The sequence below is a fragment of the Elephas maximus genome, chromosome 3 (assembly GCF_024166365.1).
Source record: "Elephas maximus indicus isolate mEleMax1 chromosome 3, mEleMax1 primary haplotype, whole genome shotgun sequence".
NCBI lineage: Eukaryota > Metazoa > Chordata > Mammalia > Proboscidea > Elephantidae > Elephas > Elephas maximus.
Genome location: NC_064821.1, coordinates 109738875 through 109755678, shown reverse-complemented (window position 1 = coordinate 109755678; position 16804 = coordinate 109738875). Strand labels below are relative to the sequence as shown.

Below are 16804 nucleotides of genomic sequence, written 5' to 3'. Positions count from 1 at the left end.
AGGGACAGAGTTGCTGGGGCTGAGGGCTAGAGATCATGGTCTCGGGGGACATCTAGGTCAATTGGCCTAACATAGTTCATAAAGAAAAGTTTCTACATCCTACTTTGGTGAGTAGCTTCTGTGATCTTAAAAGCTTGTCAGAGATGGTATAAAATATAACTGTTGGTCTCATCTGGTCCAGAGCAAAGGTGAATAGAGAAAACAAAAACACATGGAAGCAATTAGCTCACAGGACTGATGGCCCACATGAACCACAGCCTCACTAGCCTGAGGCCAGAAGAACTAGATGGTGCCCTGCTACCACCACCGACAGCTCTGACCAGGCTCACAATAGAGGGTCCTGGGCAGAGCAGGAGAAAAATGTAGAACAAAATTCAAATTCACAAAAAAGACCAGACTTACTGGTCTGACAGAAACTGGAGGAGCCCCTGAGACTATGGCCCCTAAACACCCTTTTAACTCAGAGCTGAAACCACTCCTGAAGTTCACGTTTCAGCCAAATGTTAGACAGGTCTATGAAACAACACTAGGGAAGAACAGGCTCCTTAGAACAATCGAGTATATGAGACCAAATGGGCAACATCTGCCCAAAATCAAGGACAAGAAAGCAGGAAGGGGTAGGAAAACCAGACCAGTGGACACTGGGAACCTGGGGTGGAAACGGGGAGAGTGCTGGCACTTTGCTGGTATTACAATCAATGTCATGAAACAATTACTATATAAATTTATTGAATGGAAAACTAATCTGCTCTGTAAACTTTCACCTAAGCACGAAAAAAGTTAAAAAAAAAAAAAAAGCAAAAAACCAAGATGAATTAGGTCTCTTCCCTGACCTTGGGGAGCTTGGAGTCCAATGGGGGAAGACTGATGAGAAAACAATATATACATTACAGTACTGTTGTTAGGTGTTTTCAAGTTGATTTCAACTCATATTGACCCTATATGACACAGTAGAACAGCCCCGTAGGAATTTTTTTTTTGCTGTAATCTTTATGGTAGTAGATTGCCAGATCTTTCTCTTGTGGAGCCGATAGGTGGGTTTGAACTGCCAACCTTTCTGTTAGCAGCTGAGCATTGAACAGTTGCACCACCAGTGCTCCTTATTACAGTATTAAAGTGCTCTGGTAGAAGACTGCTTAGGGTCCCATTGGATAGGTGGCAAAGGGAACCCTGAACCCCGCACACCCCTCAAAAAGCCATCAATTCTACTTAGGAAATCAGGAAAGACGTTCCGGAGGAGGGCTTATTTGACCAGACTCTTACAACGTAAGCAGCTGCTTGCCAGACAGACTGAGGAGGAGGGAAGGAGAAAATGGGTTACTAGTCAGACAGGGCACTGGACTGAGCACTTTGTAACTTTAGAGTCTAGAATTTACAAACGCTTTTAGACTTTAACCAAACCAAACAGTGTGATCAAAAAAAAAAAAAACAAAAAAACCCATGAGGATATAAATAGGAATGGGTTGCATGGTGTGTTACCGAGAGTTTGAAGCCCAGGTGTGAGGAGAGGCGGGTTATCATATGTCATGCTGAGGAATTTGCACTTAATCCTGTAGACAATGAGGAAATCACTGGAGAATTTTATACAGAAACACAGAAGAAAAGATCAGAAGGAAATGTCAGTAACAGCAGGGCTAGGGTTTTTTTTTTTTATGTTTACTGGTTTTTCTTTTCTTTTCCGTTATCTTAAAAATCTTCCATAATGTAGGCATATTTGTTTTATAAGTTTACTTGAAAAATAAAACAACTATGCCATCTACTGGGCCTACAGGATCTATTTGGCAACACTTTGTTCTCACTTTACATTACTATTTAAAAGCAATAATGACCCAATATTAACTAGCTTTTATTGAGTTCATTCTACTTACTTTACATGCATTAATTCATTCAATCCTCACAACAGTCATATAAGGTAGCTACTAGTAATAGCCCAATTTTATAGATGAAGAAGTTGAGGCATGCAAAGTGAAGACACTTATCCACGGGTCCAAAGATACTAAGTGGCAGAACCAGGATGTGAAGCAAAGCAATTTAATCTCAGACACCCAAAGATACCTTTTTAAAAATTATTCTGCAGTTCAAAATTTTCACCAGCTCATACTGGCTTGCCCTCACTCACTACATTTTGGGAAAATTCAGTTTTACTATTCATAATCATTAAGGTTGGGTGTCAACTTGGCTGGGCCATGATTCTCAGTGGCAGTTATAATGTAGTGCGGCAGTCGTATAATGACGTAATCACCTCCATGATAAGATCTAATGTGATCACCTCCATGATGGAATCTGCTGTGAGTAGCCAATGAGTTGAAAAAGAGTTTCCTTGGGGTGTGGCCCACTTCCAACATAGGTAGACTCTCTGGCAAGGCTTACGGGCTTTTGCTTGCTCTGGATCCTGAAGCTGACTTCTGTACCTCTGACCTCTGGTTCTTGGAACTTGTGCTAGCATCTTATCTGCCGTCTTGCCTGCCAATCCTGGGATTCATCCGTCTCCACAGCCTATGAGCCAGAGCTCTGCTGTCTGACCTGCCGATCTTGGGTTTGCCAACAACTGCAGCTACTTGAGTCAGGAGAAGCCTCCAGCCTCGCTCATGGACTTGGGATTTTCCAGCCTCTACAACCATGTGAGCCATTTCCTTGATATAAATCTCTCTCTATACATATATTTGGAAACCCTGGTGGTGTAGTGATTAAGTGCTATGGCTGCTAACCAAAAGGTCTGCAGTTCGAATCTACCAGGTGCTCCTTGGAAACTCTATGGGGCAGTTTAGTTGGAATTGACTCGACAGCAACGGATTTGGTGTATATATATATATGCTTTGCTGGTTTTGCTTCTTTAGAGAACCCAATCTAAGACACTATTCTTGTGGCAGACCCTAGTTTATGTAGAAGAGACAAGAGTATGACCCATCTACATATCACATTTACGTCCTTTAAGTCTTTGTTCAAATACCTCCTTCCCTGAACAAGACCTGTCACAGGTAGATGCTCAATATATATTTGCTCAATATATGAATAAATGTTAAATCCTTAAAGAAGATTAAATTTTATTCAGTATGCTCAGATGACTAACCAGAAAATTAGTATTAGTTTATTTTCAAGAATAAGAAATGGAATTTGTATCATTTTCGGTGGTTGATAAAATTCAATTAAGCCAGAATACTTTATTCTCAAACTATTCCAGGTAATTAAATTTAATATTTTATCTTTGGATATTATCAATAAATAGGTCAATGGATAGAATATCACCGAGCTGGGTGTTATTTGCCAAAGTGAGTGCCACTGAAATAATTTATTCTAGTATCAGATGAGAAAGGAGGCTCTTTGAGGGTCAGGAATAACAACAATGAGGCATACTTCAGAGGGCGGCTGACCCAGTGAGTAAAGGAGCCGTTCTGGAAACTGTCATCTACTTGAGAGGAGAAAAAGTCGTTGGTTTAATTGCTCACTGGGTTTGATGTGAAAATTTATAAGCTAATACTGTCGAAAATAAAGAATGAAGCCAAATATTTTGAGTTGTCACTTTTCACCTCTTTGAGGAAGACATAGTCCATGATTGAAGAAAGATCTAAAAGAACTTTTCAGTATTAAGCAGTAGAGTTAGGAGCCAAAAGAAAACCCAGGACTATATTTCTAGAATTAAAACTATCTAGACAATTATTTTCTTCTTTTATAAAATATGTATTCTCCAGTTGTTAAGAACCTTAACTATAAATTTCACTTTCAAATGATTGTCCTTAAAATTCCAGTTCTATTTCATAGCCTTGATGTAGAAAGTTACTAATTTAAATAAGCTTTCTCTAATCATTTAAACATTTACATATGTTTGTGCATTGTATTCCTTATAGTTCGAGTAATTGGAGTAACTAAAAGTATTAATGAGAACATTATATTAATCTGTTCTTACCTGGAGGGTAAGTAAGATGCTGCTCAATTTATAGCTTGTATCCCACTGATTAGGGTCATCCAAAAAATCTATACAGGGCCGACCAGTATATCTGTCTACTGTATTAAAATAAAATATTAATATTGATACATATCATTATGATTTAAAACTTATGAACATCAAGCAATCATATGCAAAATTAGAAAGCAAATGACAAGCCAGAAAAATTATTTACAACAAATAAGAGCATGGACACTGGTATCAAATACACACAGATTTGAACCCTAGCTCCCCCACCAATTGATGGTGAGCAATTAACTTCTTCCTTTTGCTTTAGCTGCTTGACATTCGTGAGCAAGTTTCAGACTCTCCTTTGACACCTATCTTGGTCTTTTTTTCTTTCCTTTCTGTCTTTTCAATGACCTCTTCCTTCCTTCATGTATGATGTCCTAGATGTCATTCCACAACTCATCTGGTCTTCAGTCACTAGTGTTCAATGAGTCAAATCTATTCTTGAGATGGTCTCTAAATTCAGGTGGGATATACTGAAGGTTGTATTTTGGCTCTCCTGGACTTGCTCTGATTCTCTTCAGTTTCAGCTTGAACTTGCATATGAGCAATTGATGGTCTGTTCCATAGTCAGCCCCTGGCCTTGTTCTGACTGATGATATTGAGCTTTTCCATAGTCGCTTTCCACAGATGTAGTCAATTTGATTCCTGTGTGGCACATCTGGCCTCACCAGATGTATATAGTTGCTGTTTATGTTGGTGAGAGGAGGTATTTGCATTGAAGAAGTCATTGGTCTTGCAAAATTCTATCATTCAATCTCCGGCATTGTTTCTGTCACCAAGGCCATCCTTTCACCATACCTATTCGATCTGTATGCTGAGCAAAAAATCCAAGAAGCTGGACTATATGAAGAATAATGGGGCATCAGGATTGGAGGAAGACTCATTAACAACCTGCATGATGCAGATGACACAACCTTGGTTGCTGAAAGTGGAGAGGACTTGAAACACTTACTAATGAAGATCAAAGACCACAGCCTTCAGTATGGATTGCACCTCAACATAAAGAAAACAAAAATCCTTACAACTGGGCCAATAAGCAACATCACGATAAATGGAGAAAAGATGGAAGTTGTCAAATATTTCATTTTACTTGGATCCACAATCAACAGCCATGGAAGCAGCAGTCAAGAAATCAAATGACGCATTGCATTGGGCAAATCTGCTGCAAAGGACCTCTTGAAAGTGTTGAAAAGCAAAGGTGTCATCGTGAAGACTAAGGTGCACCTGACCCAAGCCATGGTATTTTTAATCACATCATATGCATGTGAAAGCTGAACAATGAATAAGGAAGACGGAAGAAGAATTGACACCTTTGAATTGCGGTGTTGGCAAAGAATATTGAATATACCATAGGCTGCCAAAAGAACAAACAAATCTGTCTTGGAAGAAGTGCAACCAGAATGCTCCTCAGAAGCAAGGATGGCGATACCACATCTTACAAACTTTGGACATGTTGTCAGGAGGGATCAGTTCCGGGAGAAGGACATCATGCTTGGCAAAGTATAGGGTCAACAGAAAAAAGGGAGACCCCCAATGAGGTGGATTGACACAGTGGCTGCAACAATGAGCTCAAGCATAACAACAATTGTAAGGATGGCGCAGGACTGGGCAGTATTTCGTTCTGTTGTGCATAGGGTCACTGAGTCAGAACCAACTCGATGGCACCTAACAACAACAATTAACTTTACCTCTCCAGGTCTCAGTTTCATGATATGTGAAATGGAGATATGATAAGTACCTAGCATATAGTTCACTGTAAAGAATCAATAAAATAAAATATATGAATGTGCCTAGCATATAGTGAATCCTCAAAAAAGATAGCTATTATTAGCAATATTATTAATGTATAAATAATTTTATAAATGAATAATAAAAACACTTAAACTCCAATAGAAAATCCTTGCAATAAAAAGGCAAGAACTGAGATGATATTTTTGAAAAAGAGAAGCAAAAAAGAGAGGCCTTTGTTTACTATATTACATGGCATTTGTGTGAGAGTTCCAAAATTGAGGCGCCTAACTCATCGCTATGAGTCGGAATCGACTCTAAGGCACTGGATTTGGTTTTTTGGCTTTTTTAACTCGTATCAAAATGGCTCGCCAAGGACTAAGCCTCTACTCCATCTTAGCTTTTGCTTATTTCCCCTGCGACCTTCAAACCCTTAGTCAGACTTAAGTATGTAAGAAAGGATTTCCCCTGCAACCATCAAACTCTTAGATGAGCTTAAGTATATAACAAAGGAAATGTTTTTTCTCTGTGGTGAAATTATGGAAAGAATGGTCCTGAGGGTATTGACACAATACCCTTATCAGGAAACCCCCCAGCAGCCCTCAGGAAATATTTTAAGATAATTACCTTGTGACCACCCTGTAAAACCTCCCTTAGCCATGTATTTAAACTAATCAATCCAAATAGCCCACATTCATGTTTGCAACCAATCATTGTATTGAGCCCATGTTTGTGTTTCCAATCAACCACTGTAAAGTCCTCTCTTTGAACTGTCCCACCTCCTACTTATCTAATCTTGCAACTTCCAATCAGAATGTAGTATTTTACCCCATAAATATGCCTCTGTGATGCCACCATTTTGGAATATTTGGTTTTATTTCATAAGATAAGACGTGTCCCTGGTTCGACCTATCTTGAACCTCAATAAATCTCCTTGCTTTTATTTTTAACAGAATATGTATTGTTCTCACTCATTGATACATTGTAAAATGACAATAATATAATAAATATTGGTGTGCCACAAGATAAGACAGACAGAAAAATACAATAAAAGAATTTAAAAACAAATCCTTGTATGTATTAAAATTGTTATATGTTAAAAGCAAAATTATGAATCAGTGGTTAAAAAAAATGATTATCAATAAATGGTACAAAAAAGCATTACACAAACTACTCATTATCTTCCAGTATCTACTCTCTTTCTTCCTCTGTAATAAGAAACACCACTTCCTTCTTGCCCTCCATGGTTGAACACATGGTTAACCTGACTGTTTTTCCCGGTCTCCCCTCTAGCTAGATGTGGCCATACAACTAAGTTTTAATAATGGAATACAAGCAGAAGTGAAGTGTACAACTTCTGGATCATGGTTTCTTAAGGAAGCTGTTTTGCCTGTCTCACTCTTTTTCTTCCCCTTATCACAGGGCTGAAAATGGTGACAAACAGAGTAAATGCCTTAGACCCAGAAATGGAAGCCACATGTTGAGGATGGCAGAACTTCTGTGCTAGCCCTGGTCTATTATATTAGATCGAAAGAATATGAAGAAGCTTGGCCTATTCCCTAACAGAGTTAATGAACTAATTCAGTATTTGAAAAAAGGGGGGGGGGGGGAAGGGAATTAAATATGGAAAATAAAACTAAAATGACTATTTGATTTTGGTGAAGGATCATTAAAGCTAAAGAGAGCTAAAGAAATCTCAAAGGACTAGACTGTCTTAGTTATCTAGTGCTGCTACAACAGAAATACTACAAGTGGCCAGTTTTAACAAATAGGAGTTTATTTTCTTGCAGTTCAGGAGACTACAAATCTGAATTCAGGGTGCTGGCTATAGGGAAGGAAGGTTCTCTCTGTCAGCTGTGGGGGAAGATCCTTGTCTCTTTCCAGCTTTTCAGCTTCTATTGCTTGGTTCCTCTGTGATCATATCACATGTATCTTCCCCTCAAAGAAGTGCTTGTAAGAATAATAGCATGCTTTTTTTTTAATTGATAAAAATTTCCCCAAAGTTTCAATGCCTAGAATTGTAGTATTAGAATGAGTACTTTATTTATACATTCTGGCGGGGGTGTAAATAACATCACCAAAAGGCAATTTGGCTTTATGTATCCTTAGACTTAGAACTACACATAACTATCTTTTGGAGTTTAAGGGCTAATAAATAACACCCTTTCTGCCTCTCCCAAGTTCATATATAATTTAATAGACCAAAGTGTTGAAAGATGGAAGTAAAAACATCAGCTTTGTGGTATGTAAAATTAATGTGGAGAACACATTTCAGTCGAGGGCCACAAAAGTTGGACTGATTTGATCTTAACTCCCAAGCTGAAGGCCTGATTCCTAAATTTCCTTCCAAGCAACAGAGACTTCAGCCACCTATTTTAAGGTCAGGTGGTTTGGAAAGAAAGTGTGTTGAGAATGTGCTGAATTCCGAGCTTAATTCCCTCCCCTATCTCCCTGAGCATATAAGTCACCTCTCAGGGAGGAGTGTGTGAGGGAGATAAAAGCAATCACAAGTTTTTCCATATTTTTCCCTCCTAAAGAGGGAAACTATGACTTACCCATGACTAAACATGTTGCCATCGAGTCGATTTCGACTCATAGCAACTTACATTAAAAAGACAGGAAGCAAAGAAAAGACCAAAATGGATGTGAGAAGAGACTCTGAAACTTGTTCTTGAACATCGAGTAGCTGAAGCAAAAGAAGGAAATGATGAAGTAAAAGAGCTGAACAGAAGATTTCAAAGGGCAGCTAGAGAAGACAAAGTAAAATATTATAATGACATGTGCAAAGCCCTAGAGAAAGAAAACCAAAAGGGAAGAACACACTCAGCCTTTCTTAAGCTAGAAGAGCTGAAGAAAAAAATTCAAGCCTCGAGTTGCAATAGTGAAGGATTCTATGAGGAAAATATTAAATGATGCAGCAAGCATCAGAAGAAGATGGAAAGAATACACAGCATCGCTATACCAAAAAGAATTGGTTGAGATTCAACCATTTCAGGAGGTAGCATATGATCAGGAACCAATGGTACTGAAGGACTAGTCCGAGCTGCATCAAAGGCACTGGTGAAAAACAAGGCTCCAGGAATTGGTGGAATAACAATTGAGATGTTTCAACAAACAGTTGCAGCACTGGAAATGCTCACTCATCTATGCTAAGAAATTTGGAAGACAGCTACCTGGCCAACTGACTGGAAAAGATGCTTATTCCCAAGAAAGGTGAACGAACTGAATGCAAAAATTATCCAACAATATCATTAACATCACATACAAGCAAAATTTTGCTGAAGATCATTCAAAAGCCACTGCAGCAGTATATCAACAGGGAACTGCCAGAAATTCAAGCGGAATTCAGAAGAGGACGTAGAACCAGGGTTTCCATTGCTGATGTCAGATGGATCCTGGCTAAAAGCAGAGAATACCAGAAGGATGTTTACCTGTGTTTATTGACTAAACAAAGGCATTTGACTGTGTGGATCATAACAAATTATGGATAACATTGCAAAGAATGGGAATCCCAGGACATGTGTTAATTGTGTTCATGAGGAACCTATACATAGATCAAGAGGCAGTCATTCAAATAGAACAAGGGGATACCCCAGGAAAGGTTGGGGGTTCAACCCACCAGCCACTATATGAGAGAAAAGTGTGGTAGTCTGCTTCCCTAAAGATCTGTCTTGGAAGAAGTGCAGCCAGAATGCTCATTAGAAACCAGGGTGGAGAGACTACATCTCACATACTTTGGACATGTTATCAGGAGGGATTAGTCCCTGGAGAAGGACATCACACTTAGTAAAGTAGAGGGTCATTGAAAAAGAGGAAGACTCTCAAGGAGATGGATTGACACAGTGGCTGCAACAATGGGCTCAATCGTAACGATTGTGAGGATGGTGCAGGACCCAGCAGTGTTTCTTTCTGTTGTACATAGGGTAGCTATGAGTCAGAACCAACTTGACGGTACCTAACAACAACAATAACAAAGAGGGGAAAGGAGCCCTGGTGGCACAGTGGTTAAGCACTCAGCTGCTAACCAGAAGGTTGGTGGTTCAACCCACCAGCCACTCTATGAGAGGAAAATGTGGTAGTCTGCTTCCCTAAAGATTACAGCCTTGGAAACCCTATGAGGGAGTTCTACTCACAGGGTCGCTATGAGTCAAAGGCAACAGGTTTTGTGTAAACAGGGGAAGTTCCCTCTACTCTTACAGAAACGGGAAGGGTGAGGACTGGGGGATAAGTAAAACCCAGTGCAATCCAGTAATTCCACTCCTAAATATCTATTTCATGCAAATAATGGCACATATAGAAAACAAAATTTTTATTATAAATTTCATTTTATCCTTTTAAAATGTACTTTAATGACAAAAGTAATAATGTGTTTGGGAAAAAATTAGAATTACATAAAACAAAATATGAATATTTCCCTGCCTACTAATGCCACTCTTCAAAGTAATTCATGGTTTGGTCTATTCAAGTGCTTTTTTCATTTAACAGCAAGCTGTGAACATATTTCCATATATACATATCTATTCAAAAAATACTTGAGCACTGCCAGGCAATGAAGATTCTAGAGATGTAGCAATGAACAAAAGTCTAGCCCTCATAAATTTTCCTTATTCTGGTTATAACAATTACACATGGCTCTAGGATATTGTACTTATAAATTATTACATTAATGAACACTGAGGTTATTCCCATTTTTCTCTATTTCCAACATTGCTCTTAGGAATAAATATCTTTACATATATCCTATTCTTGCACACTTGTGTTAGTCTACAGAACAGCTTTATGAACATGGTATTACGGGGATTTAGGGCCATATTCCTTTTAAATCTGATTGGAAACTTCCCAAGAAAGTTATACTAAGGTCTTCATTATGTCAGAGGACCCATGTCTGCCCACCTCTACTGAAATGGTAGTTATTATCCTTTAACATTTTGTAAACATAAATGATGAGTAACAGCATTTTTTTGTTTTACTTTGCATTTATTGTCTTAGTAGTGAGCTTGAATATCTTTTTACGCTTATTTTTATATATGTTTCTTCTATCAAATGTTTGTTTATAGCTTTTATCCATTTTTCTATTACCTTATGTCCTTTTTCTTATTCATTCACAAGTGCTATTTTTATGTTATAGGTGCTCTGTTTTGTGCATTGCAAATATTTTCCCTCAGTTTGTGAAAGTCAATGTCTTTTATTTTTGTTTACCATGCCTTTGGCTGGGGGGTAATGCTTCAGGACTTAGTCTCAACAGTGGATTCTTAGATATGATACTGAAAGCACAAGCAACAAAAGACAAAACAGATACATATGATCTCATCAAAATTTGAAACTTCTGTACATCAAAGAACTTTTTTTACAAAGTGAAGAGACAACCTAGAGACTGGGATAAAATTTTGGGAACTATCTGTCTGATAAGCATTTATATCTAGAATATAAAAAGAGCTCATACAACTAAACAAGGAAATGACAAACACCCAATTTAAAAAATGGGCAAAAGATCTAAACAGACATTTCACTAAAGAGGATATACAAATGGCCAACAAGTACATGAAAAGATGTTCAATGTTGTTAGCCACTAGGGAGATGCAAATCGAAACTACAATGATATCACTTTACTTCCACTAGGATGGCTATGATTTTTAAAAAAAGGAAAAGAAAAGAACAAATGTTGGTGAGGATATAGAGAAATTGGAATCCTCATCCCTTGCTGGTGGGAATGCAAATGATACAGCCATTGTGGAAAAGAGTTTGGCAGTTCCTCAAGAAGCTAAACATAGAGCTACCATATGACCCAGCAATTCCACAATTAGGTATATACCCAAGAGATTTGAAAGCAGCGACACCAGCAGATACATGTACACCAGTATTCATTGCAGCACTATTCACAATAGCAAAAAGGTAGAAACCCAAATACCTATCAACAGATTAACAAAATGTGGTATATACATACAATGGAATAGTACTCTACCATAAAAAGAAATGAAACCCCGATACATGGATGAACCCTGAAAATATTACACTGAGTAAAATAAGTCAATCACACAAGGACCCATATTGTATGATCTCACTAATACGATGTACCAAGTTTATGGAGATCGGAGCTTAGTAGTGGTTACCAGAAGTGGGAGGGAGGGATAATAGGGGTAAATTATTGTTTAGGAAGTGCTGAGTTTTTATTTATGGTGATGGAGAATTTGGCTAAGGATATTGGTGATGATAGTACATGGATCGATGAAATCGATCTCTCTGGATTGTTTAAGTGAAAAATGTTGAGTTGGCAAATGTGTTATCTATATTTTTACAACAAAAAAAAGAAAGTTTATGTAGTTTTACATGTCATGCTTTTCTCATGGTGTCTGGGTTTTATAGTACTTAGGCCCTCCTCACAAGCTCATAAGAAAGTCTATCGGATTTTCTTCTTTTTTAAAAGAATTTAAAATTTGGGGGGTTTTGATCCATCAGGAATTCACTTTGTACATAACTTGAAGTAGCAAATTAACTTTTTTGTAAAAGATTTGCCCAATGCATCATAAATATTGAAAAATAGGGAAATGGTTACATTTATCATTCAGTCATTAAAGATGATCTTTTGAAGAATGTTTAATAATGCAGGAAAAGACTTGGTGATTGTTAATGTCTTCTGACTTCTCATATTTTCCACAACGATCATGCTTACTTTTATAATCATAACAAAGCTGTTAAAAAGGAACATGGCTAGTAAACATTAATAAATAACAAGAATAATAGGGATGCAGGCACTAATGATTTTCATTGGATCCTTACCATTTGGATGAAAAGGAATTGTTCTAAATTTGACATCTGGGGGGACCAAATTGTATTCCAATGTAAAATTTATTGACAGTTGGAAAAATAATCCTATAATATAGAAATAAACATTTTTACTAAAGTGTCATGTTTTACTTGATTAACACTATATAGCCTCTTCCCATAGCCTCCCCACTGTCCTTAGAGTTTTATTTTTAAGTAAACTGAATCACACTCTTTCCTATTTAAAGACCTTTATTGACTTTTAGAAGCCCTGGTGACTAGTGGTTAAGAGCTACGGCTGCTAACCTAAAGGTCAGCAGTTCAAACCCACCAGCCGCTCCTAGGAAACCCTGTGAGGCAGTTCTGCACTGTCCTTTGGGCAGCTATGAGTCTGTTTGGTTGATTTTTAAAAACGGTGCATAGACCACTCTGCACCATATAAGAGACGCTTCACAATCTAATCCTACTACATTTTCAACCTATTTCCCACCAGTCCCTTCCACCCACTACCTCAGACCCTCTGATACTCGGTCCCCCTGATACTCCTTCCATTGTGTATCTCATATTGACTGAACTTATCATGTCCAAAACCTGCTGTACCTGTCTTGTCTGTAAGCCTTTTGCCATGCTGTCATATGTCTTTACTTGGCCTGAATTTCCTTCCCCTCCTTTGGAACCTGGCAAAATCTTACTCATTCTCCAGGACTCAACTCAAATGTAACCTCTTTGAGAAGCCATTCCAGACTCTATACACTATTACATTCTGTTCATACTCTGTAATAGCATGTATTGTAATTATCAGCTTATGGTCTGTCTACCCTACCTCACTCAAGAAATCAATTTTAGATTAAAAGTTTATAGTGGCCCAGTATATTTGAAAGTTTGATTTACGGAAATTTTGGGGGGAACAGTAAGATTTTGAAACTGATAGGAATTTTAATAGCTATTCTCTGATTTCATGGAAGATTATTAAAAGCTAGTCTCATTTGATATGTTTTATTTTGCCTACTTCTTAAAAATGTAGTAATATTAAGATTTGGCAGAAAGGAAAATTCTAACCCCAAATTTCCATCAATGTTTACGAATGACAAAAAATAAAAAAGCATATAGTGAAAAGATAATGTGTTAGAATTCCAGAGAATTTATATAATTTATATAATGCAATCTTATACATATAAAAACAACGCAACTTTATTATGCATATAAAGAAGATATGCTAATAATGGCACAATGACTTTCTAAAAAGTAAATTTGTTTTGAAACCACAAACCATGCCAAACTGAATATTGTAGACCTTCAATTTCGGCTTCCCATTGCATCATATCTTCACTTACAGGAAAGGCAATAATACCCTTTAATTAAAAAAAAAAAAAGCAGATAGAAAAAGATGATGTATTTATTGATGTTTTGAAAATCAGATACTAGGTTACATTGAATTCCAAAAGTTCTAAATTTTCTTTTCCTGATTGATTTATGTATTTTTGATCTGGGGAGGTATTATATATTTCCTTATTACACAGAAGTTAAGGTGGCTTTCATATATCAATAAATGAAAAATAAATCATAAACATGGAAATCACAAGTGGATTAGAAGTCAAGATTGGGGCATGTGGCTTATACAGTGTTTGTGTAAGTTTACAGTCATTTTAAGATTCAAATTAGAAGAGAAGAGTTGGAAAGCTCATGTTTCTTTGAACATTTTTTAAAGCTATATGAATGCTATATGGAAGGCATGAAGCAAGAAAATTCCCATTTAAAAAAACACAAATGGAAATTACACGTATATATAAAAATAAATTTTTCCTACATTTGATGTATTGTCCCAATGAGAGGGACAAGAAAATATTTCATAGAAATATTATGATCATGCTGAGGAGTATCAAAAAATATTTCTGAGCAACCACATAATTATTAAGTGTGCTGGGTGCTAGTCTGGATAAACCTTTTATCTCTATTATCAACATTATCTATATTTACATATCACTTCAGCCTTCATGGAACTCTCTTTCACCAGAGAATCAGAAAGTTCAGACTGAGCAGAAACAATATCAAATGGTAGGTTCATATGTCTCTGGGATGCTTGTTGTTGGACTCTGTAACTGTTCCTAATGTCTCCAGTGTTGGCTCAGTGGTTAAGAGCTTGGTTGTTAACCAAAACGTCAGCAGTTTGAATCCACCAACCACTCCTTGGAAACCCTGTGGGGGCAGTTCTACTCTGTACTGTAAGATCGCTATGAGTCAGAACACACTGGAGAGCACATAACAACAAAGTCTCCAGTGAAGGCAATGTTTTATGGGAAGGTTGGAAACAGAACAATGCCACTGAACTACACCTAAAAACAACTGTTGGTAGCACTCTATACCCTCCTATGTACTGCTTTCTTCTAATCTTTCCCTTAAACACACCCTCTCCTCCACCTTCCTTTCCTTTTTTTTTTTTCCTTCGTACTTCACGTGATAAATCAGCCTGCGGCACGCAGACACATCAGTAATCTCATCGGTGGCATTAGAGGCATACAGTGTTGCCTTTCGTACTGTTAATCAAGATTAAGGGTTTTAAAGCCAGAAAACCCCGAAATAGAATCCTGGGGCCAAGTCTTTACTGAACTTTTTTGAGGCTTAGGTTTCTGGTAGTTAAAACACTACTTATTTTATAGTATTTTTTTTTTTAATTAGTGAGTGCAAATCCTGCACCTACTAAGCAAAGAAACAAACAAAAAAACAAGCCCGGTGTCGTCGAGTAGATTCCGACTCATAACGACCCTACAGGACACAGTAGAATTGCCCCGGAGGGTTTCCAAGGAGCCGGCTAGTGAATTCAAACTGCGATCTTTTGGTTAACAGTCTGAGCTCTTTAACCACTGAGCCACCAGGGCTTCACTAGTCACTTACTACCTGGCAAACACTGATATTCCAGGCTTATTTTCACACAGGGCCCTGGCGGCGCAGTGGTTAAAGTGCAGGACTGCTAATCGAAAGTTCGACGGTTCAAACCCTCCAGCTGCTCTGCGGGAGAAAATTGTGCGGTCTGCTTCTGTAATGATTTATAGCCTTGGAAACCCTACGGATAAACTCTACGCTGTCCTGCGGGGTCGCTGTGAGTTGGAATGACTCAACGGCAGTGGGTTTTGGTTTGGGTATGTCCACATAAATTACCCAGTGCAATGTGCTCCATATTGGTAACTGTTATTATTATGATGAAATAACATTATTAAATATAATTTATATACTAGAATTATATATGTATAATATAACATGAAATTATTGTTATTATGAAATCGATTATTATAGTGAAATATATTCATTGAATAACAATACTGTAGTGGCAAATTTGGATTAACTAAATTATGCCTTATGGGCTAAACACCAGTAAAACTGCTTTTCAGAAGTTATTACCCTTTCCCTCCATGTCCTCAGTACTCACCTTATAATTGTTCTCCATCAACTCCTGGAAGTCTCTTTCGAGCAAGAGGTAAGCTCTGCAGTGCATGATAAAGCGGTACAGGGTCTGGTACTTGTCCCCAAAACTCAGGTTTACTTTGGGGCAGGTGTCTGAAGTTACGGGTCACCCTCCCACAGTTAATTGACTTAAATTACTTGCTTTCTAGAGCCCCCAAATGGCGTGTCTCCCAAGATAAGGTGCTTCTAAGTTTGGGCGTTAACAGTTTCTTTACTCTTAGAACTTCTCTAAAGGGAGAACTTGGAAAGTGCCAAGAAGGAAAACTTGGGCACTTTCTCGTCCCCGGCTTGTCACCGCAGTGCCAGCCACAGGAAACTTGGATGAGCAACTGGGACAACCTCGTGTGTGGAGCGTTGGTGCGTGAATAGAGAGGTGGGCGTGAAAAGCGTTACGAGTGAGGCGGTCAGAGAACAGTGTCTTCGCTTCACAGGTGTAAGCTTGTCTCTGTTTAGCAGGAGGAAGCAAATCGGTTGCCGAGCAACAGGCCCCTGTGGGAAAGCGGAGAGAAAGAGGTGGGAGTTTGTCAGCCTGTCATCAAGTCAGCGACAGGGGGCAGGCCTCTGGCTACGTCTCCAGCCAATCCGCCAACGGTTTCATTTTGAAAGGCCAATGAGATCCGTTGTCAAGGAGACACCGCCCCCACCCAGCCCTACGATTTTGACTCCAGGTTTTTACGCTACTTGCGTGTTTTTGTGTAGAGGGTTGGAGATCCAGGACCCAGTGTACGAGTCACAGAAGCTGCGCCTTCACCCAAGGTCCCTCTCCTTTGACTATTAGGGACTATCAGATACTAAGTGACTAACAGGTGCAGGACTTCGCTCACTAATAACAGTATCTTCATTTAAATGGCGAATTACAGTGCAAAGTACGTTCACATACTTCATGATGTCCTTGAATCC

The 16804-nt window shown here is 38.3% G+C and overlaps 1 protein-coding gene across 6 annotated transcripts in view; it reads right to left on the bottom strand.

The window, feature by feature from the left end:
- The window catches only part of UBE2U (ubiquitin conjugating enzyme E2 U), a 206790-nt gene extending 190399 nt beyond the window's left edge, over window positions 1–16391 (bottom strand). For 4 of the 6 annotated variants that reach the window (XM_049879486.1, XM_049879485.1, XM_049879481.1 and 1 more), the window contains exon 1: window positions 15870–16391. In XM_049879486.1, the coding sequence (XP_049735443.1) occupies window positions 15870–15935 (66 nt within the window). In that variant the 5' untranslated portion in view covers window positions 15936–16391. Of the gene's footprint in view, window positions 1–3904; window positions 4003–13715; window positions 13798–15869 lie in introns of all 6 variants that reach the window. The other 2 variants (XM_049879482.1, XM_049879484.1) reach the window with 2 other exon arrangements.
- Between the last annotated feature and the right edge of the window lie 413 nt (window positions 16392–16804).